We start from the raw sequence: 21,859 nt of genomic DNA on the forward strand, positions 1-21,859 counted from the left end.
TGAGTCTCAGGAGGAGATGAATAAGGGGAGTGTCCAGAATCCCCTTACACAAATGTACTGTGAGCTCCCAAGATCTGGTGTTTACACATCCAGACTGGGGCCTATCTTCCAGCACTTCTAAAGCACGAGCTGTACCGCCTCTCCAAATATAGCACCGTCGCTCTAGGCTCACTTCCCTCTCATTCCACTTGTTCGTCACATGCCAACGAACCTAACCATATAGCCTGCTGCGGCTTTTATTGTCTTCCCACAAGTTGTTAAATGCTTCTTTGAAACACCATTGGGGTATTGAATTGCATTTAATAAAAGTCAGGGGTGTAGTACTTTATATCACATGAGGTGGATAGTATTTGAAGTTTTCATTGGTCTCACACTATTGCGAAGCATCCATCATCGGGGGGGAGCTAAGGCGACCACGATGCATTCCACTTCCTGTGGTCATACACCTAGTCAGCTCTATTTTCAACCTAATGGACATAAAAAAAATTGCAGATCGCAGCAGAATGGACTTGGCAGCACCGAGGCTTATTAAGTATTGATCCGGCTGAGGTCAGTGCCCATGTTCAGCCACTCCAACAATGTGAGAGGAGTTCGCTCACACGTTTGCCAGCCACAAATTGAGATTAGACCACATAAATAACTGGGGAAATTGAGGAGTTTTTGTGTCTCGAGGAGCAGAAAAGCCGTGCTAGTGGTTTTGCCAGGAAAAGCTGAAGGAGGTGAAAAAGCTGTGTGTGCACTGTGGGCTTTTTGAGTGTTTATACCATAGCTTGCCCATCTGTCCAGACTCCAGCAGTGCCTTGCTGATATGATATCATGCCACACCAATGCCCACCAGGAAAGCTTTAAGTTGATCAGCAGCAGGCGAACCTGTCTTTCAAAGTGTTTTAATGAATACAGCTCGTCTTGTTTCTCAAAGCACCATCTGTCAGCCGTGCAGGGTCAAACAGAGCTTGAACTCAGCAAAGAAACTGCTTTCCACTGTGTTTTCTACACTGTTGTATCTGTATATACACTGGAGAGCTCTGCAATAAATATTTTCCGATTTCACTCACAAAGTCAGGCCAACAAAAAAAAAAAATACCTTAATGCTGCGCAGGCCGAGAATAAGCTCAGCCCTGGGACAAAAGCTTCTTCGAAAATAAAGGGATGGGAAAAAATATGTTTAGTGCCGGAATGGAAGGAAAGTTTTCTTTGTGAGAAGATTTAATTTTTGTAGAGGCACTTTTTTTTTTTTTCTTCCTACATTTTGAGTTGTTGATAGACAAAATCGCTGACTTACCGCTTTGAAACCAAGCAATTGTTTTGTCTCCAGTGTGAGACACATGCAAGTGGAAATGAGTTTCAGCACAATGCTCTAAAAGAACTAACGCTTTAATATGTCAAAGGACTCGCTCTCCTCTATCCTCCATAATTCCTCAGTGGGGGGACATTAGGTTTATTCAAGGCTGTGTGCATGTGCTGCAGGGAGGATGTGCCCTTTACACACGTACCCGCACACAGCGTCAGTGGTAAGTTTCTGCAAGATGTTAACTCTCTCTCTCCTCTTCGCCCCATGCTCCTCTCCATATAGTCTCAGCTTCGGAGACGCTCATGCAGAACAAAGTGAATGTGCGCACACGCTGGTTTGTTTAGGCTTTGCCAGATGTTGGGAGGATCCTTTGCAACAGCGAAATAGAGAGGTCACTGTCCAAGGCCCATTTAACTGAAGCGTGTTATCTGGTGCAAAACAGACCGTTTGACATTTGGACCCTGTTCATTCTCAACACATTAAAGGGAGGAAAAAATGTCTTGAATTTTTTCTTCTTCTTCTTTTGAAGCTGAACGTAACTCTGGAAACAGTTTTTACCGCACACTTCTGGAGATTATTCTGCAAGTCAGGATTGAGTCTGAAAGATGCATTGCTGTAATTAACATTTTAAATGGGGACCATTATTTCCAAAAATGATGAATTGGTTTTTAATTAAAAAGAAGATGAAAAAAATAAAACTTCCAGCCAATGACAATCACAGTTTTCTTTCTGCGAGGGACTGGAGTTTTTCTAACTCTTCTGTTTGTCACTCTTTCCATTCGGTCACGTGTCTAAGCTGTGGTTTTTATAAAGGCCACATCAAGATGGAAAGAATGAAAAGTCAGACTTCTTAAACTGATGGACAGTCTCTGAGAGTCCTATTTCCTTTTTAGTTTCAGTTAATGCATATTGTACTTATTTGGGGAGAACTGAAACCCAGGTTAGTTACTTAGGATGGTAAAAGAAGACATTATTTGTTGCGCATGTTGTTGGAAGTGTTGCACGACAATGAAAGACCGAAGTTGAACCCTTTACAAGGAGCTCTTTGCTTTTTTGGACCGTTTCAGGCTAAACCCAGAAGATTAATGGAACAGCCGCAGCATCTTGGACAGCTACACCCATGAGTGTGGGTGACGAAACCAGATGCAGTGTTGATAAGATGTGTATAGCACTGTAAGCAGGTTTCACTGACTCTCCCTCCCTCGGGGCATGGTGTAATTAGCTTTTCTCCCCATCTCCTCCCTACTTGCTTATTTTGCTGAAGGAAAAAAAGGAAGAATACTTTAGGGGAATTAAAAGTGCTTGTCGCAAAACTAATTTCGGATCTATTTTGGTGATCTGTCGGTGGGATGGCGTCCCTATTGCTCGACATAACAGCAGTGACAAAGCCATGAAAGGGATGCTAATGAAGGCAATAAGAGCACCACGAGGTGAACATTTACCACAGGGCCTTACATTATTCAGACCTCGGTGGTATTTCATCTCTCTTCTCCCATTCCCACTGGTCCTCCCTCTCGTTTTCCCATTTGCCTTCCCCCTCCAGGTTCAGGGGATTATTGTGGGAATGATTCTGTTCCTCCATCTTCCTCTTCAAACCCTCCCATTACTGCCCCAACCAGAGTTCTTAGAAACCTCTCATCAAAGATGAACATGAAGAGGATGGTCTCCGCTTTTAGAAGTTTTCCTCTCAAGTAAATTATTCCTGTTGTGGCCCTCACAGCGTTAAGACTAATGGAAACATGGTGACTCTTGGAGGCTGAATATTACTTTTTTTCTCTGCCCTCAAGTAAAGTGTTACATGACAGTGAGGTTTTGTTATTAATTCACCTTTATGTCATCATTACATAGGATTAAGCAGAAATCACTAGACAGATTACCACAAAGTTTGGTGGAAGGATGTGGTTTGTGTGAGTACAGAATCCAATAACATTTGATGTGGATGCCATTCAGACTTTTTTCCTTCACTTTCATGACATTTTTACTTGATTTCTCAGAGAATAATTCATGGATCTTGTTTATAAAAAATCAGGGATTTTATGGGGACTGCCTTATATGAGTGTTTGCAATTTGGCACATATCCAGATAAAAATATAGATGTAGTGAATATAAATGTGGTTTCATATGGGAGCTGCACTTTACCAAGCTTACCTTATTGGTAATAGTTAATTGGCCTCTGGCTGTGTTAGCTGCAAATGGAGTCTTTTTTTTTTTTATAAAAAAAATAAATAAAAAAATTTGCTGTGGGATGTGATATTCTCCATGAGGGGACACAAAAATTGCAACTTCTGATAAGATAATTACGAAACGAAAAATAATAATGATAATATTTACTTGAATTTAAATAGCGCCTTTAAAGAGACCCAAGGACACTTTATATGTGTCACTAGGGACAAAAGTGAAAAGAAATAAAATTATTTCTCACATCAATTATTACCATAAATGAATATGGCATTAAAACAGTAATAATTAAAGAGGAAGCAGAACAGAGTTATCCAGGAACTATGAGTAAGATATTGCTAATTAGCAATTATATCTGTGTCGCTCCTCACTCTTTACTCAGTAATGACTCTATGCACCTATACTGTAAAGTGTTACTGACAAAAGCTCAGTGTCAGCAGAAAGGAACATCGGTCGCTGTGTGTGAGGCGAGGAGGATTATCGGATTTCATCCCTTCAAAGAGCCAGCCTCCAGTCAGGGAGGAAAAAAAACAGCCCCTTTGATTTTCACAGGAGCAATATATTCATGAGTTGGACCTTGAAACTACAAGGAGACTAGTGTAGTGTGCCATATGCAAAAACATGTTTTAATGGAGCATGTTAACTCGGTACATTGAAAGAGACTAACCCCCTTAAGAAGCTGTAATTAAAAATTGAGTTGTGGCTGTGAGAATAAAGGACTCTTGCCGAGCGTGCATAGGGGGTCGGGTTTGCACTGACAACTGGAGGCGGCCTCTTGTCAAATTTCATGGCATTTCAAGCAAGTCCGTCCCCTCAAAGATGTTGGGAGAGAGTAAAGGGCAAGATGTAGCCTCCTATCTGTGATTCCCCCTGAAACGTCGGTGGTATTTATAATATATATGTTTGGCATTAGAATGGCCAATTCAGGTCACGCAACAGCACTGTTGGTGGGCACATACACGGCCTTTGAAGCAGCACACTGAGCTGTGAGCATTTCACTATTGTCTCCTCAGCCTTATGTGCTCTTCTCAGCATTTCCCAAATCAGCTAAAAACTAGCTTTATGTCAGCAATAAGAAGGGATGAGTTGTATTTTATTTGCAATGTCAGAATTTTTTGTTATATACGTGAAATCCTATATTTTACAGAATTTATACAGAGCCTCGAAGAAAATGTCGGCCTCCCCTGCATTTAATCCTGCTGCGATGACAGAAGATAAAACAGTTCTTGCACAGATTGGCAGAGGTGGGAGATGATTGTTACCTTTGCCTGCTGCAGGGAGACAGTGCGCGTTACTAAAATATGACTGGAGTCTGTGTGCCTGCATGACAGCAAATCACAGGTTTGTGTGCCGAGCCGCTGATTTACCGTCTGCAAAAGATAGTCCCCTTGCGTCTCTGTAACGCAGACAGGCGGCGGTGGAAGTGTGTTTGTGACAGAGCATGTGTTCCCATAAAGCACACATCACACACTCCGGCAGGCACACGTGTACATAAAATGAAGACGTTCTCTATGGAGGGAAAAGCAGCCGTGTACGCACACAATTGTCGCGACGCCTCTGATCCTTTTTTTGTCTCCTTGTGCATCTGCTAACCTGTGTCTAAAACCACCTTTGTGACGGTTTAATCCTTCCTCCACGCCAGTGACTTACAGTAAGTGCTCAAAATAAGGCATTGCAACATCCCTCCCTCCACCCATTTTCCTGAGTTCTTTCACTCCCCACATTTATCTGCCTCTGTCCCTGTCCCTCACCAGCCCCCCTCTCTTGTGATGTGCTGTGTTTGAGTACCAGAGGTCATAAGCTTTGGACGTGGCAAAGGCCCCATGCAGCCAGGCCTATGTGCTGACTGAGGGGATATGTGGAGCTTGACTTTGGGCAGTGTGAAAGATCCAGGCCTGCCTTGTTTGTCTGTCTGTCCATCTCACTGGCCACACTATAATAAGATTGCAGGGCCCTGTAAGGCGGATTTACTGGAGCACAACTCCCTCTAGGGCCTTTTCATAGAAATTGGTTCCTCCATATTTCACCCTCGCCTCACTCTCTCTCCCGCTTTGTCCGATATGTCTGTGTTCCGGACTCTCACTCTCTCTTTCTAAACCTCTGGTGTTTGCTCCCGCTTTCTTTTGTTAATTATAATAGGCTTCTTTTCCTTTTCTTTCTGCGGGGTTAACACTGAACCGAGCTGCAAGAGTCTGAGCCAAACAGAGTTGAGGAAAATAGAGGAGACAGAGGGATGGAGGACATGGCCTGGCCCCCGTATCACAAGTCCTCTCTATCCCTCGCTCAAGACGGCCATGTTTATTCAGATGTTCTTTCCCGTGTTCTTGTGGAATCTCATAGAAACATGTGAATGCTTACAAAGCACCTTGAACCAGGATTACACCAGTAATCTTATCTATGTTTAAGCTAATATGCTAAACAGGTTTTATTGTTTGTGGGTCACCTCACAGCTAAACCTATTAAGCCAAGGTCGAGAAACCAAAAACAACTAAACAAAACGATTTTTCATACTTGGCAGACAAGCAGAGTTTAATTTGTTGTGTCTCATATTTGATGTTGACACAAGTGATGGGGTCTCTCGCAGTCCAAACCACCCCAGCTGTGCACACGGTGAATGAGGCCAATCCAAATGTGTGCATAAACTCACATCCAGGCGAGCTTATTTTGGGAGCACTGTGTCATCCATTCCCGAGCACATAAGCCCCCTCTGCAGGACTAAAAATAAATGGGGAAGTGGGGAGCAGCAATTGTATACTAACCAAAAAAAGCCCCCCCTCTCAGATTTTTCTGCCAACTCTTTCTGGCAAAAATGAAGACAATTTTCTTTCTCTCACAGAAACACAGCATATTTCCCATCTTGTTTTTTCTTCTTCTCTGAAAATACAAATAATTTATGGCATTGAAAACCTCATTGTTTGGCGATGAAGCCCACAAGTCATTCTGGTGTTTGTGAGTCATTGTTTGAAGGTCAATTTAAAGTCAGTTAGTGGAAAGTCAGGCACATTGTGTGGAAAAAGATTGCAATACCAAACCCAATGGGCATTGGCCATAGCAACCATGGTAGAGTGGAGGCTCTTAAAAGCTGCTTTCAGACATGCACTAGACTCCGCAGTTCTTCCATATTTTCTCTGGAGGAGGTGCATGTGTGAATGAAATGTCCGAGTGAGACGCTCTGAGAATGTGCACTGAACGCGCATTTTCCTGCTAGCACACTGGTGAAATGTAACCAAAAATGTCAGAGTTAGCCCAAAATTCGCGAGTGTGCGTGTTGATGATGTTTCTAACATATTGACGTAAAACTGAAAGTATACAAATGGCCAACCGCTGTCATTGTTTGAAGGTCTATTTAAAGTCAGCTGGAAAGTCAAGTACTTTGTGTGGAAAAAAAAGATTGAATTGCTGGGCGTTCTTCGGTCACCCTGGCCCTATCTGTCTTTCACATAAACCCCTCCATTAACAGAGTCTATACAGTCGAAGCAATGGGCAGTTCAGGGTGATGGGAGGTGAGAAAGGAAGCAGGGATTTCTTATCAGGCCTGTTACACACTGCCGGGTTCAGCCCCGGGCTGCTGATGGGTGTGGGAGCGCTGATTACAGAGGCTAGCCTGAGGAGACTTGAGGGTAGACGGTGGACACAGGTCTCCCAGCAGAGACCTATACCATCAAGCATTAGTTTGCACCATTAGGTCCAACACACACACACACACACACACACATACAGTCAGACCGTTCCTCCTCTTCAATATTCTCTCCTGCAAAGGTCTCTCTCTCTTCACCGACATCCAAACTAATGTCAGCAGGAAGCCACAAGATGAATGACCCTGCAAATTCTGCATTAAAAAGTCATAAATAGTTCCCTGATACCTTCAGGGTCCAGGAGCTTGTCTGGGGAGGGGGGCTCTTACTTTATTTGCTGACTAATGATTTAAACCAAGCAGGTGGTCCAACAGAGCAGACAGACCTCAGCAATTCGGCCTGTCAGTCCCGGGCTTCCAGCGGGGCGCACAAACACTCTGGCAACCGTGAAGTGCTCCCTCTCTGTCCAACTAGTGAATGCCAACTGGAAACTTTTAACTTTGACTGACAATGAGTAGCCCGGAGCTCGGGTTTTATCGTCCAAGGCTCACAAAGTATAAACACAGGGGGGTTAAACAAAACTTAAAGAAACTGCTGAGATCCACCACATGATGTCATCTGTGTGGCTGAAGTTCTAGTAGAAGACGAGGAGTTTCTGTGATGCTCTCCTCTTCCCCTCTGTGTCCTGTGTCAGCACTGACTCATTGCTTTCACAGCACAGAGCTGACATTTTCAGTGGCCCCAAAGATCACTTATGGGACAGGGTGTTGGCTCCTGCGACGGTGGACCACAGAACAAGTGGACAGGCGCCCAGCGAGTGCTGATGCATTTCACAGGACACAGTTGGCCTCCTGTGGAACAACTGACAGCATGCGATTGTGTCTGCAGAGCACTGAGGCATTCTTTCAACGACTCGCTCTGGGTTGAATCACTCTGCCACAGAGAGAACACCTGTGATTGCACAAAGTTGTCGGTCAAATATGTGTCCTGCGCCATGATGTGTATTTACTCTGTGCAAAAACAGGAGGAAATATTGAATCTCTGGGCGACTTTAAGTTCTGCATGACAATGGAAAGTAGAAGGTAACATTATTCACACTGTACTGTACTTTCCAAATGAGCATCTGCCAGGCTAGATAACTTTATTTTAAGCGCTCAGATTCCCCAGGAGCTATCAGCTCATTCGGCAATTAAATTATAGGCACAGGTAGTTAAGTTAAATGTTGTAGAGCCAAAGATATCTGTCACATCTGAGCGTGAAAGCTGAACAGAGCTCTGCAGCATTGTGCAGGGTTTCTTGGTGGTGGAGGGAGTCAACTATCTCAGCAATGCTTGCACACAAACACACAAAAATTCGCACACACACCGTCCATAGTTCGAGCTTTCAGCAAACCCCTGTGACGCCTCTGGCTAATTCCCCTCAAGGCCACAGGGCTGTCCAGCATCCTACAATAAATTAGCCTTGCTGCTCTCCCACTGAGACACAGGCCCTGACAGTCTGGCCGGTGCCCAAAGTCACTCATTTGTGACCACACATGATTATTGCTACTCTTTTTTTTACAGCACTCCAAGCTCTTCACTAAGTAGATGCAATTTTGTTTTTTTGTTTTTTGTCGTCGTGGTTGCATGACTCATATGCAGCTGTGGGAGGTGTCCGATCTCTCCTGTTTCCATTTTGTCTTCCTTTGGTGAGAGAAAAGTGTTCAAATGTCCTCTGATAATCTGATAATAATAATAATTGTGACAGTCTTCAGTCCAACAGCAGAATTGTCCATGTGAGCAAAGTCTCACTCGTCAAAAGCTCTGTGCTTCCCTGTGCCAGGCCGCAGCTCCCCGAAGCGGCTGCTGTGAATAAGAATGTGTTCTTTGACTGCCCTTGTCAAAAGGGGTTAAAGCAAAGATCACCATAATTCCCCTCTCTCTCTGACCTCTTATACCAAACTCTATTTCCTGTAAAAATAGAATCCCCATACTGTCTCTCTTCAATGTCTGCGTGTGACATATCTCCGCATCTGTCGAGATAGCTATTGGGATTCCTGGTCATCTCTCACTGCGTCTCAGTTTCCTCTGTTGCCGTGTTTTTTTTCTTCCTATCGGCAGCATCCGCTTCATGTCTCAAGTTGAGATCGAGTTATTGTCCCCATCTGACTTCATCTCTCCTCTTCTCCCTCAGCTCTTTTCAGCCTGCTGTCGGTGGGTGCCCAGACGGAGATGAAGAAGGTCGTCGGGGACAACGCCACCTTACCTTGCCACCACCAGTTCCCGTCGACCAACTCTATCGACATTGAGTGGCTCCTGCTGAAACCAAACTCCAAACAGAGAGTGGTGAGAGGAGATTCCTTTTGTTTTATCCCACTTTTCCACCATCAGACAATCAGTCGACACATTCATGTCACTATAGTAATAGTAGTATAGTAATAGTATAGTAATTACTTGCTGTTTCTTTGGCTTTTTGGACATACTAACACTGTGAAGCAATTTTCTCCAAATAAGCCTATTTTCTTTCATTAGGTGTATTTTCCTCCCATTGGCAGCCGCCACAGCAAGTCATAGTGGTTGGTGGAGGAGCCATAATAAACCAGCCAGGGTCTTAGGGCTCCAGGTCATTAGTTATACAAGCTTTCTTTTGAGCTGCTTTCAATCATCCACTGAACTCCAGACACTTTCTTGAAATCATCCAGAGGGGCTGTATATTAGAAAGCAAACGTCCAAGTCAGTTGCTTCAGACATTTTCCTGCCAGCCCAACAGAGTTAAAGGTACAGTGTGTGAGATTTAGGTGAAAGGGATTTTTGGCAGAAATTGAATATAAAATAATCGTAGTGATGTTTTCACTGGTGTGTAATCATCTAAATTGCATGAATTGTTGTTTTCTTTGCCATAGAATGGGAGCTTTATATCTAAAAACGTTATATTTATATGGAGGCTGCCATATTTTTTTACTGTCGTCCAAACTGAACAAACTATAACCTTTTGAGTTTTCATGACAACTGAAGTTGTTGGGAAGGGGAGGGTGAGATGAGGAGTATTCAGCTGCAACATGCAACTTCAGCGCCACTAAATTCTACACACTGAACCTTTAAATAAGGTAAGGGGACTGGATCTTGGGGCCATGTGTGCTTTTCTAGTTACACTTCTCTCCTTGGTGCGTCAAGTTTGAATAAACCTTTTTAAATCATCTGAGATCTGCTGGAAACTTCCTCATAAGATTTCCTTCTCATAAGCTGCTGGAAATTAAAGTAAAAAAAATGCAGTCTGAGAAACTGTTTTTAATCCACACGGGGAACGTCAGCACATAAGTAATGTAAACATTTTCATGACTGAATGTTTTGAAAATAGGAACAGAAAGCTCTAAGTGCTGCTATTTTATTTTTTTACCTGCCTTATATTTTTCTTTTCCTTCCTCTTTCACAAACACTTTTCTTTTACATTTCTTCTTTCTTCTCTATTTGGGCCATGCTGATTGATTTCCAACGGGAGCCATAATAGTTGCACATTAACTCGATGCCTAAAGTTACTGTAGCAGTACAAGTTTTAAGTGCCTTTCCACAAAGGAACAATCAAGTCGCAGAATGTTCCCCGACTAATTCTGTAGTCGTAACCTTGGACCCTTTATTCTCAGCTTTATCTTGAGCATAAAAGAGATAAACAATAGAGCAACTTCACATGTTGTGTCACTACATGTTCTGCTATGCCAGAAAATGCTCCACTAACTCATTTTTTAAGGGGGTTTCCTTTCCTTTTGCGATAAGTAAAGCATCACCTAGTTGAAAATCCTTAAATGCCCTTCACTTGGTTTTGTCATCTCACAGCCTCAGAAGATGTTCTGGTATCGTTTCACCGAGTTTGAATCATTGCCTTTCTTCACCCAAACTGAGCTTAGTATCTGATAACAGACAGAGCATTCAAATCGAACCGGCTTTCTGTCGGAAGAAAAAGATTTCCTTTCCTTTTTGGAAGTCGTTCATTCGAGCACTGATGTGTTGGTTAACGCACAGACGTGTAGCGCTGTGAGAAAGAGAAGAAAAGGAGGGAAGGGCGGGGAAACAGGGGGGCTAGGAATGAAAGAAAAGGGAAAACAAGTGTCTCACGCTTTGATGATTCAGAGGGGGGCTGCCACATTGCGATGAATATTTAACAGGAAGATAACATTGAAGGCGCCATTAATTAAAATCAAACGTCTGAAAATTTGATTAGGAAAGAGACTGCGCCTGTAGCTGAATGAATAAATCATTCTTTTGTTCTGCTGGAAGGCCATGTTGAGAGGGAAAGAGCATCGTGTCAACATTTAAACTCTGTTAGCAATGTACAGACGACATGTGTTGAGGACACATAGGGGCAGGAGACAGGGCGTCCATGTAGATGACCAAAATCCATCGACTGTTTTAATTTAACATTATCATGGACAACAAAAGATTAATGTCTGCATAGTTTTCCGAGTGCTCATGAAACTGTAGATTCTTAGAAAGGTCAGAAATCTGCTTCTACTTTTATTTGATGATGTTAGTTCAGTTGTTATTCGTTATTAAATTAGTTATTAAAAGTTATTTGATGCAATAAAAACAGAGTGAAACATTGTGATTGACAGCTGAGACTGACTCATCATTGGTCAAGAGTGTGTATGGGCAGGATCTTTTTACTGCAGCTCCTCATCATGATTACTGCTGCGCAGACTCAGGCTCAAATGTTATGCAAAGTGCATGATGGCAGCGCCTGCATCTGGAATATTTTGGCTTCATTTTTGTACAATGTGAGGAAGTGGAGTCATGTCATATATTTTTAAATAAGGTCTATGGTTTTAATCAAATGATGTTAGTATGAAACTAAGATAGATGTTAATACATATGTTTGTACAGAGTTCACAGTCTGATACTGAAGATAACTTCTCCCTCTTGTTTCCAGAATACATTTATTCAAATCAATAGGTTTTATTAACCGATCAATTTGAAACATGTTTAGAGTCATCTACATATCCATTCAGAAATGCCAGAGCTGGCAGGTTCTCTCCATATCTGTATAAAGTATTTATCATTTTTACTAAATAAACAAATAACGTCATTTTAATTGCAAACTATTGCCAACAACCGCAGGTCATGTTACTAAATTATTCTTAAACTCCTCACACTCACAGTCTCATATGTTCAGAAGACATCCTGTCATAACCAGCTCAGATAGTATAGTTCACACACACATACATGTGAGTAATAAACAGTTGGTGTGGGCAGTAGACGTGCACCCGCAGGCTGATGCTTTTCAAGTATGTCCCACTTTGTGTAGGTGCCAGGCCAGTGTCGCTTCGTGCCTGCAGCCATGGCACAGTAATGTATGTCTGTTTGCGTCCATGGTGTGTTTCCGCTCCACATGTTTGCTTTGGAGCTGGTTTACGTGTGTAGGCCTGTGCACGTGTGTGTTAGTGTAAATGGCCAGTCGTCACCTGTAATCACAGCAGGTGCCCCTGTTGCTTAGGCGCTGATGCACTGTGGCACCGGCATTTAGCAGGCCCCATCTGCAGGCTCTCACTTGCCCTGAGTAATAGGCCACCGTGACAGCTGTGTTTGTTTGTGTTTCTGTGTGTGTGTGTGTGGATGGAGAGAAAGAAAGAGAGAGAAGATAGGAGGTGTGGGGGGGGCAAAGAGAAGTAGACATAAACAGGCAGGGAAGAGAAAATGAAAGCAGGTTTACCGATGTTACATGTCTTCGGTGAAGTTTCAGATCATGAGATTTTTTCTTTGAAGACTCAGCCACTGCAAACATCAATGAACCTTGAGCTAAAAATAAAAATGGAAAATAGATTGTGTCAATCACAACACGCCTGTTTCTGCTCTGACCCAATTTCACTCTTTGTTTAAAACTTCTGATAAAAACACCTTAAACCCAATTGTTGTTTCTTTTATGGTTTATATTGTGTTTATCTTTTGCACCCAGATTATATACACATATTACATGTATGTATACAGCAATGTTGTAGGTTCCTGGTTTGAATCCCACTTTTGACCGGGTCCTTCTGTGAGGAGTTCGCATCTTCTCCCTGTGTTTGTGTGGTTTTCATCAGGCTCCCCGGCGTCCTCCAACATGCAGATTGGGATTAGGTTAACTGGAGACTCTAAATTGACCGTACGAGTGAATGTGAGTGTGAATGGCTGTTTGTCACAGTATGTTTGCGATACGTTAGTGACCTTTCCAGGCTGTGACCTGCCTCTCACCCAATGTCAGCTGGGACTGGCTTCAGCTTCGACCTTTAAGTATAAGCAGTAACGATAATGGATGGATGGATGAAGGGATGTATACATACACAGTACAAACATATAAGTCTGTGCACATAAAGTAGACACACACAACAAAATGTGTGTAGCACCTTTTATACAGGTAAGTGCAGTTCAAAGTGTTTCAAAAATGACTGCTATGGCTATATAATTATATTAGCCAATAATACACACATGCATATACTATGTGTGTTATATTTCCGGGAAACAAAACTGATGCAGTTCTACTTGTAAGTGAGTCTTTATATCAACACAACAGCTGCTATAATACATTCTGACATCTTTGTTGCTAAGGTGCAGCTGCTAAATAACAAGAGAAAACTGAGAGAAATCAAACATGACCTGATTTTGCCAGAGATAAACAGAGCAAAGTGGAATAATACGTGTTTACTGTCTGAATTTATAGTAGCCTTATAGTTTAGTGTGCACTTTAAATATAAAACATTGTTTTGTTTTTCTCACTAAACATGTTCCAATACCATTAACAGGAATGACAGGTATACAGATCCATGTACCGATCAGATACCAAGTCTTTTGGTATCTGTTTATTAGTTTTCTTTGCTTTGAATCAGAAGTCGTGCTGCACTGACAAGGGCAAGTGCTGTTTTTAGAGCGGCAAAGAAGAAGTGATGCCCAGTAATGTGGCCTTAGCCAGAGCTAGCTGAAATGTTGGAGCTGAGGTGCGCCACAATTAAAACAGCCATGCCCTGTATGCAAGACTTCCCTTTTGAAAACACTTTAGTAGTCTCAGGGGTAATTTGCTTAAACCAATAGAATTGAAGTAAATGGCGACCGATTCCTCAAACATACCATCCTGTGGTGTCATCCAAGTGTCTGCAAGCCTCGCCATTTAAATTGGACTTGAAACGGCGTCATTTACACTGTGTTTTTAGCCCAAATGTCCTCTGTCCACCCCCTCGGTATCAGTACCAGATACGCAAAATCTTGATATTGGAATTTGTATCCGAAGGGGAACAGTGGTATTGGAACGTGTTCAGATCTGTGTGTGCCAGTGTGCTGCCATCACATCAGTGCCACTGTGGGGACATGAATCTTTTATCTCAGCCCCTGAATAGAATATTTTTTTGGTCAATTTGAGAGCTCGGCTTGTAGAAGGAGCATGAGGAGAGATAACAGTGCTCACAGACAATCAGCTAAATGAACGTTGGCAGGATACTGGTATTCAGACAAATGCATTCATTTGTAAAATATTATTTCCCAAGTGTTAATTAATTAAAAAGTGATTGTTAACATTGTTACCCAAGAGTGCTGGTGTACCGTTTCCCTCGAACACTGCGCCCAGTGAGGGACTGCATGGAAGTGTCTGAGCTGTACATGCTCCCTCATCGGAGTTATGTACTTGTAAATGTTAATGGAAGGCGACCAGTTGATAATATCAAGAGTGTTGCTGTTGGGACGTTAAACAAACAGGTTCTTAATGTAACATGAAAGCTTTTATTGTTAGTTGGTTGCAATAATTACATGAGTCCCGACATCAACAATTAAAATGTTGGTTTACACTATCACATCCATGTGATTACCTCTGCCAAGGAGGTTATGTTTTTACATTGCAAGAGAGGCCGTTTGATGACATTTTGACTTCCCAGGGAATAATTCATGGATCTTTATGAAAAAAAAAATCAGGCACATTAAGGGAACTGATATCTATGAGTGTAGGACACTGATTGAGTCTGAGGGGACTGTTGGGCCTTGGTGGAGGTATGCAATACTGAGTGCCAGTTAAGTTAAAAATGCATTTCTGATTTTCTTCTTCTCTGTGTTTAGATCATAACCTTCTTCGGGGGCAAGGTTTACACCAATGAGGCAACGGGCACTGACGCCAGCCGTGTGTCCTTTGCCGGGGAGTACCTGGGCGGGGATGCCTCCCTGATGATCAGTGACCTGCTGTTGTCCGACTCCGGTGAATACTCTTGTAAAGTTAAGACCGGGGGCAAGTACCACTGGAGCCAGGTCAACCTCATTGTGCTGGGTGAGTGTTTGCAGGCTCATCGTACTCCACACACACAGGTTACTGATAGAAATGCATACAGGTGCACATGCCATCAGGTTATGAAGGGACCTGCACCCGTTTGTATATGGAAAATGGACATAGACTCTCACACACGCACACACACACACACACACCAAGAGCTAATCACTGGATCATTAGCCTGGCACATTTCCTCCGTCATGCTGACTGATCTAATGATTCAATTTGATTCAGACGGTGTGATTTGATTCCACTCATGCTGTTTGGGTTCGTTCGGATTGGTTTGTCGATGAGGTGAGACCAGAAACAGGCGACTGGGCTTGGAAGAGCACAGATCTGATTGATTGAGTTAGGGACCGAGTTCCATGGACGTCAAGCATCAAGTTAAATTCATTTCTGTCCTCTGTAAGATCTATGAGGGAACAGGCAGCAACACACTCTTCTTCAAGTTCCAAGTTTGAGGTACATTCTCTAATGAAATTTAGGAGTTGAAAATGACATTGGAAAAAAGTCATCAATCTCCCTGTTGATAAGCTACTTAGGAAAATTACTTGTAGGAGTCACGTCTTAGCTCTTAGCAACTAAAGAAAAGCCTGTTTTGGCCTCATAAGCCACATCATTGTACATTTTATCCGCCTCTTTCTCAATTCGCTTTGTTTCGCTCATATGCCCAGCGCACAGATGGTTATAAATGGCTTAGTTTTATAGCTAGCTCCGTGGTAATGTGCGTCTCCGCCTGCATATCTCAAATAGCTAAACAACTTTGAAGGACAGACAGCGAGGAGGGGGAAGAGCTGCACCACAAAAGCCGGCCACAAAGTCCGGCGGGAGGAGCAAGATCATTCTCAATGTCAGAAAAGCAGGAGATTTATTAAAACATCATGGGAGATTAGTTCAACCCGCAGTTATTGGTTTTCTAATGGAACAGTCTGTTAATCCTCTCGCTCTCGCTCTCCTCTCCCTTCCATGAAGACATTTCAGTGAGTTAGTGCCTCGATTTTTACAAATTGCCCTCAGCTTTGCGGTGGCACTTTCGATCTTGAGAGAGACGAACATTTGCATTTTTCTCTCCCCCCATGCTAAGATAATAGCTTGGCAGCAGAGCCAGGAGCTGGCTTGGCACAAGGCAGTGTGCGGGTGTATGTATTTGTGTGCGTGCCAGGGGTTTCTACTCGTGCCTCCACTGGTTGTGTATGTGTTGATGGGCAAGCCTGCAGGTTCATGCCTGATAGCCTTCTCTGCTTTTGTTAAATGTGGATTTGCATGTGCAGATTTTTTGACTTAGTAAGTGTCTGTGCTGTTTTTTTTATGTGTGTGCACTGGAAAATAGTTTGTGCATGAGGTTACTACGTTACTGCTCCTGCAGCATTTGGGCCTAACTGACCCTGACAGAGCTGCGAGATGCACAGATGAAGCGTCGGTGCTCGTCCGCTCGGCTCTTCTCATTATATTGCTTACTGAGAGAGAAAGAGGGAGAGAGAGAACTCTGCCTCTGAGACCAGGGGAGTGAAGAAGACGAACAAAGGGAGAGATGCACGTAAGCTGTCTGGCTTTGTGTAGCGGCTATCGCTAAGTCACTACATCTCAGCATTAGTCAGGAGTTACTTTGCTGACAAGCTGCGGAGTCTGATTTCAAAAGTTGCCTAATAGACAGCACAGCCAAAATACAAAATAGACGTTTTTAAATTTAGCTCTCCCCTGATCTAAAAATATATCTTGGGCAAGAGAAAAAGGATGTGCTGTTTTTTTTTCCTGCATTTATAGCGGTGCCTCTTGGCGTGTATCTAAACAGAGCAGCTGTACAGCGCTCAGCAGGCTCCAGCTATACTGCACTCTGCCTCCAGCTACTGGTCCATGACCAAAACCTTTGACCTGTGGAGAACATATCACCACAAGCGTTCACAGCCAGCGTCGGGGTCACATTGATCCGTTCCCTATGGGACTGTTTTTTTCCCCCGTGTGTGTCACCAGCTCCGAGGAATGACTGTGAAAGTTACATTCACTTATCCCTCATTAAAAATGTATTTGACACCAGTAATAGATAATGATGGACACATTTCAGTAAAAATTTAACTTGTGCAAGTTACTTAACATCTCATTACAGCATGTGCTCTACATTTTACGTTATGTTTTATCCTAAAGGTCATATGCACTGTTTCACTTGACTTTGCATTATGGAATAAATCAAGCTCCGGTAAATTTACTATTTACACACTTAGAAAATAATATAATCACTTACATATCAACAGTGAATTTAAGATTTATTAGCTGGTGTTGAATTTTTAAACTTTATTTTCTGAATAGATGTTTTAATTATCAGACAAAATAGAATATAGATTAAAGATTATAGACTGGAAAGAGTACTTTTTTTGTGTGTTAACGTTGTTGTTGTAGCTGATGTTTTGTGTGTCTATGATTTTTCTCTAAAAATACTATTAAAAAAAGAAATTACACTACATAAGTAACATTGTTACCATCCAAGGCGGATTACGAGATTGTGAAACAATGTTAAATGCTTCTCAAAGCCACAAATTCCTATCATTTCAACTGCGTTTTAAGAAAAAGTGTTTTATTCTCAAATCGGGGAAACTACCCACAATCATCAGGGGCAGAGGCAACGTCTCTGATTGGTGTACATTGCATTTACCACAGAGCAAACATAATTTCCCTCTGTAACATGCCGTGGTTTATTTAGAGATGAGGAAAAGAGTGTATGATGATCATATTCACCTCATAGCTGGTCAGGCTGGTTCCAGGCTTAAAACTCTTTTCATAAGGATTTTCTAAAAAGTCAATGGAAAAAAAGAATGTGAAATGTACTTCCAGAGCCTGAGCTAAAAGTGGTCATGCTCTACAGCAGTAACATTTCTCTGTTGTATGTATTACCATATATATCCGGACAGGACTAGTAATGGGACAAACACAGACGGCCTGTTTTGACGATGCTATAGACCAACACTCACCTAAGGTCACAAGCTCTGGGTAGACAGGTCTCAGATACAAGCGACTGAAGTGCCTTTTCTCTGTCGGGCTCAGCCTCAGTGAGCGGGTGAGGAGTTCAGATATCCGGAGGGAGCTCGCAGGGGAACCACTGCTCCTTCATGTTGAAAGGGAACAGTTGAGGTGGTTTGGGCATCTATTCATGATTCCTCCTGGGCGCCTTCTGTCCTATCTGGCCTGGGAACGCCTTGGGTTCCCCCAGGCGGAGCTGGAAAGTGGCTCAGAAGAAGGACGTCTGGGATATCCTATCTCTGCTGCCCGAACCCTGCTAAGCAGAAGACGATGGATGGATGGATATACACTGATCTAAGACTAATTGATTGACTACTTAATAATAGACCTACAATTTTAATAATTAAAAAAAAAATCAATTGAAATGCAGATTAACATATATGCTATTACATAATACAATCCAAGGTCTTAAAATCTGATGCAAAACTATAAATAAATCTGAACTAATATGATAACGAACACATGACTTGTAATTTGTACTAAACCATTTGTAATTCCTATGTCTTCTTACAGTCAAGCCTTCCAAGCCAACGTGCTTGATGGACGGCAAACTCCTGGAGGGCAGTGATGTCAAGCTGAGCTGCAAGTCCAGCAACGGGTCAGAACCCATCAACTACAAGTGGGAGCGAGTGCTGGACAAAGGCAGGAGCCTGGGCAAGCTGCCAAACCTGGCACTGATAGGTAAGGAAAATAACTGGCACCACAGTGACATGCTGATTCACCATCCCGCGCTCCGCAGAGAAACGCTACGAGGATTCATTTTCATGTTAGTGAGTTTATAGGCTGCATTCATCCAATGGAGTGTTTTGCTGAGCACACCATGTTTCCCTCACCTCCCTCCCGTTTTTAGATTTGCACGTTTGCAAACACTGAAACATAAATCTGCCCGGTACACCTCAACACTCTTCTACCACTCGTCCCTTTAGCTGCTTCACTGGAGTAATTAACAGTTAAAGTGTTTTGCTCAAGGGCACTTAGATGGGCTAGGATCGTCCCGCCAAGGCCACTGATTCTTCATGCACGGCACGAAAATCAAACACAACACAGCCGTGTGGCTTCTCAATGTGCTCTGCTGGGATGAGTTATATAAACACAAGGATCCAGACTGATACTGATGAAAGCACCTGTGATGTTGAAATGTCAGTGTGGCCCAAGTGAATTATACCTGTGGAAAGTCCGTGTGAAGGGAGTGTTTTCTTGGATTGTGTGTTTATAGTTAAGAAAATCCAACTGAACTGTCAGCCGACCAAGAACAATAAAAACATGGCTCAGTAGAAGCACTGAGACACTTTTTCTTCACGTAATGTGGATTCCTGAATTCCTCTTGGATCATAACCAAACATGGCTTCCTCTACAAAGTAACTGACACAGTTTAAAGCAGAAATAAAAGCGAGTGGTTGAGCAGCTCTCCTCATCTTGAACTCTCTAAAGCAGAATAAACACAGCGGGGTGCCAACATCTCTGTCTCACTTTTCCCTCCACGGTTCAACTGGCAACGGCGATGGCACGTGCCCAGACGAAAACCTTCAAATTAATGACCTCCACCACACAACACCTGTTCAGTCTAATTAGTTTTCATTGGACGATAACACACAGTGTCTGCGACCATTATTTATGGCTCTGGTGAAAGGTAATATCGCATGGTTGTCATTGGTTGAGATGACTAAATATCCCATGGGGCTGTGAGGCTCCTCTCATACTCACATTCCTGTTACTCTCTTTAAGTCGTCTTCAGTGTGGTGGGCCTCAGTGACTGTGTTGACTTGTATTCAATATTCCAACTATTGGACTAATTCTGAATAAGACATTATTTGGATTGTGGTGTTCACACAAGTTGCTAATAGAATATTCCATTCACATTCCTGTTAACATGTTACAGAGCAGAGTCTGATTGTAACTCTCATCATTATGTCCACTTCTGTTTTGTTGATTTAAAAACATCCCTGAAGGATAACAGGTTGTATGAATTGTGTTTATGATGACTTAAATATCTTTATAATACATGAAATGTCCTGAAATGTTCCAGTGCACTGATGATGACAGAATGGAATAGCTGTTTCATTTAATTCTAAAAACCTCAGAATGGTTTATTTGTCGCATATTGATATTGATGCTGCTGCTCTATGTTTTGTTCTTTTTCTAAACAATGGTGTCTTGTAAGTCGTAAACGTAGTCAATGTCTCTCTGTCTTCGGTCATGATATATATTTATATTTCTGTTCTACAAATGAGGATGGTGGACCTGCAGAAAGATTTGAACAAAATTGGTAAACAAATAAAAACTGTCTTATTCCCTCAGATCTGAAGAACCCAGAGATGGTGACCCTTAGGAATCTCACCATGGACAGCACCGGTGTCTACAGGTGCACAGCACACAACAACGTGGGAGAGGAAAACTGCACAATCGAAGTTACAATCCAGCGTGAGTTTTAGGAGAGAGGGAGTCGACCCCTCTGTGTTCGCCTCACACCAAACTGTCACACTGATTGATGGTTATTGTTTCAAACTGTGGCTGGAAATACATTTTTACCTCCTCACTGCCTCTCTACCCACCTCCCCATTCGCTCACACTTTCCATTCTTACCCCCAGTGCTCCAACACCAGGGACTGCACTAAATGTAAACTGGTGGCTACTGGTCACCACCTCTGCTGCAACAGTTATGTTTCATTGTCACTCTAATACATTCGCTGAGAGGCCCAGCACGGCCGAGGTCATGTGTCGAGAAAATGATTACACGTTTATCACCACAGCGGGAGCAGTTCGGTAGCCTTGGTACTAAATTGTATTTGGCTATTTTGCCACAAACAAAGGGAGTGTTAAAGAAATTCCCATTAAAAGTTAAGAATAAAAACTGTGACAGGAAGTGCCTCCACCTCTCATCATATCCTCTCTGTCCACAGGGGCAAAGAATGTCGCTATGGCGGCCGGTATAGTGGTGGGAATATCCCTCGGCGTCCTCATTGTCCTATTAATCATCTGGCTCGTCTTCCAGAAGAAGGAGAAGAAGAAGTACGAGGAGGAGGAGACTCCAAACGAGATCAGGTTTAGTCATCCTTCTTTCTTCTCTGATTGTTTCACTTTCTTGTCCTTTTGAACTAATTTAACTGGAATAAAATGTTTGCTAAGATGCTAAAATTGGGTGGGAATATGTGGTTCAGTGTGTGTGTGTCTCTTGATGTTCGAGGTAGGACCTGCTGGACGCCAAAAGGTCTTGATGAGGATGCTGTCTTATGTGGAGCCTAAAATGATTCCTTTGAGAATTAGATAATGCTGATTCTTTAAAAACTATGTAGCTTATTAATAATTAATGTTATGTACAGTAACTAAACATAGTGTAAATGTTTAAATGCATATCATCCTATGGAACAGTGTTTTCTGACGGCTAATATGTTCTTTAATACTTGACTCAGAAACAGGGTAACGCATTAAACATTGTAGGAATGGTGGAATTCTAGTGACACCCCAGACTGTGATTTTGTGACTTTGAGTATTCCACTGAAATCTGTGTTTTGTTGGATCATCACTGAGTTTGTTGCACATTCAATTTAGCTAC

The 21,859-nt window shown here is 42.6% G+C and overlaps 1 protein-coding gene across 1 annotated transcript in view; it reads left to right on the forward strand.

The window, feature by feature from the left end:
* The window catches only part of clmpb (CXADR like membrane protein b), a 69,612-nt gene that overhangs the window by 40,725 nt on the left and 7,028 nt on the right, over nucleotides 1-21,859 (forward strand). The window contains exons 2-6 of the mRNA XM_020095175.2: nucleotides 9,217-9,368; nucleotides 15,090-15,294; nucleotides 18,820-18,987; nucleotides 20,605-20,727; nucleotides 21,207-21,348. Of these exons, the coding sequence (XP_019950734.1) occupies nucleotides 9,217-9,368; nucleotides 15,090-15,294; nucleotides 18,820-18,987; nucleotides 20,605-20,727; nucleotides 21,207-21,348 (790 nt within the window). The remainder of the gene's footprint in view (nucleotides 1-9,216; nucleotides 9,369-15,089; nucleotides 15,295-18,819; nucleotides 18,988-20,604; nucleotides 20,728-21,206; nucleotides 21,349-21,859) is intronic.

This window comes from Paralichthys olivaceus, chromosome 11 (assembly GCF_024713975.1).
Source record: "Paralichthys olivaceus isolate ysfri-2021 chromosome 11, ASM2471397v2, whole genome shotgun sequence".
NCBI lineage: Eukaryota > Metazoa > Chordata > Actinopteri > Pleuronectiformes > Paralichthyidae > Paralichthys > Paralichthys olivaceus.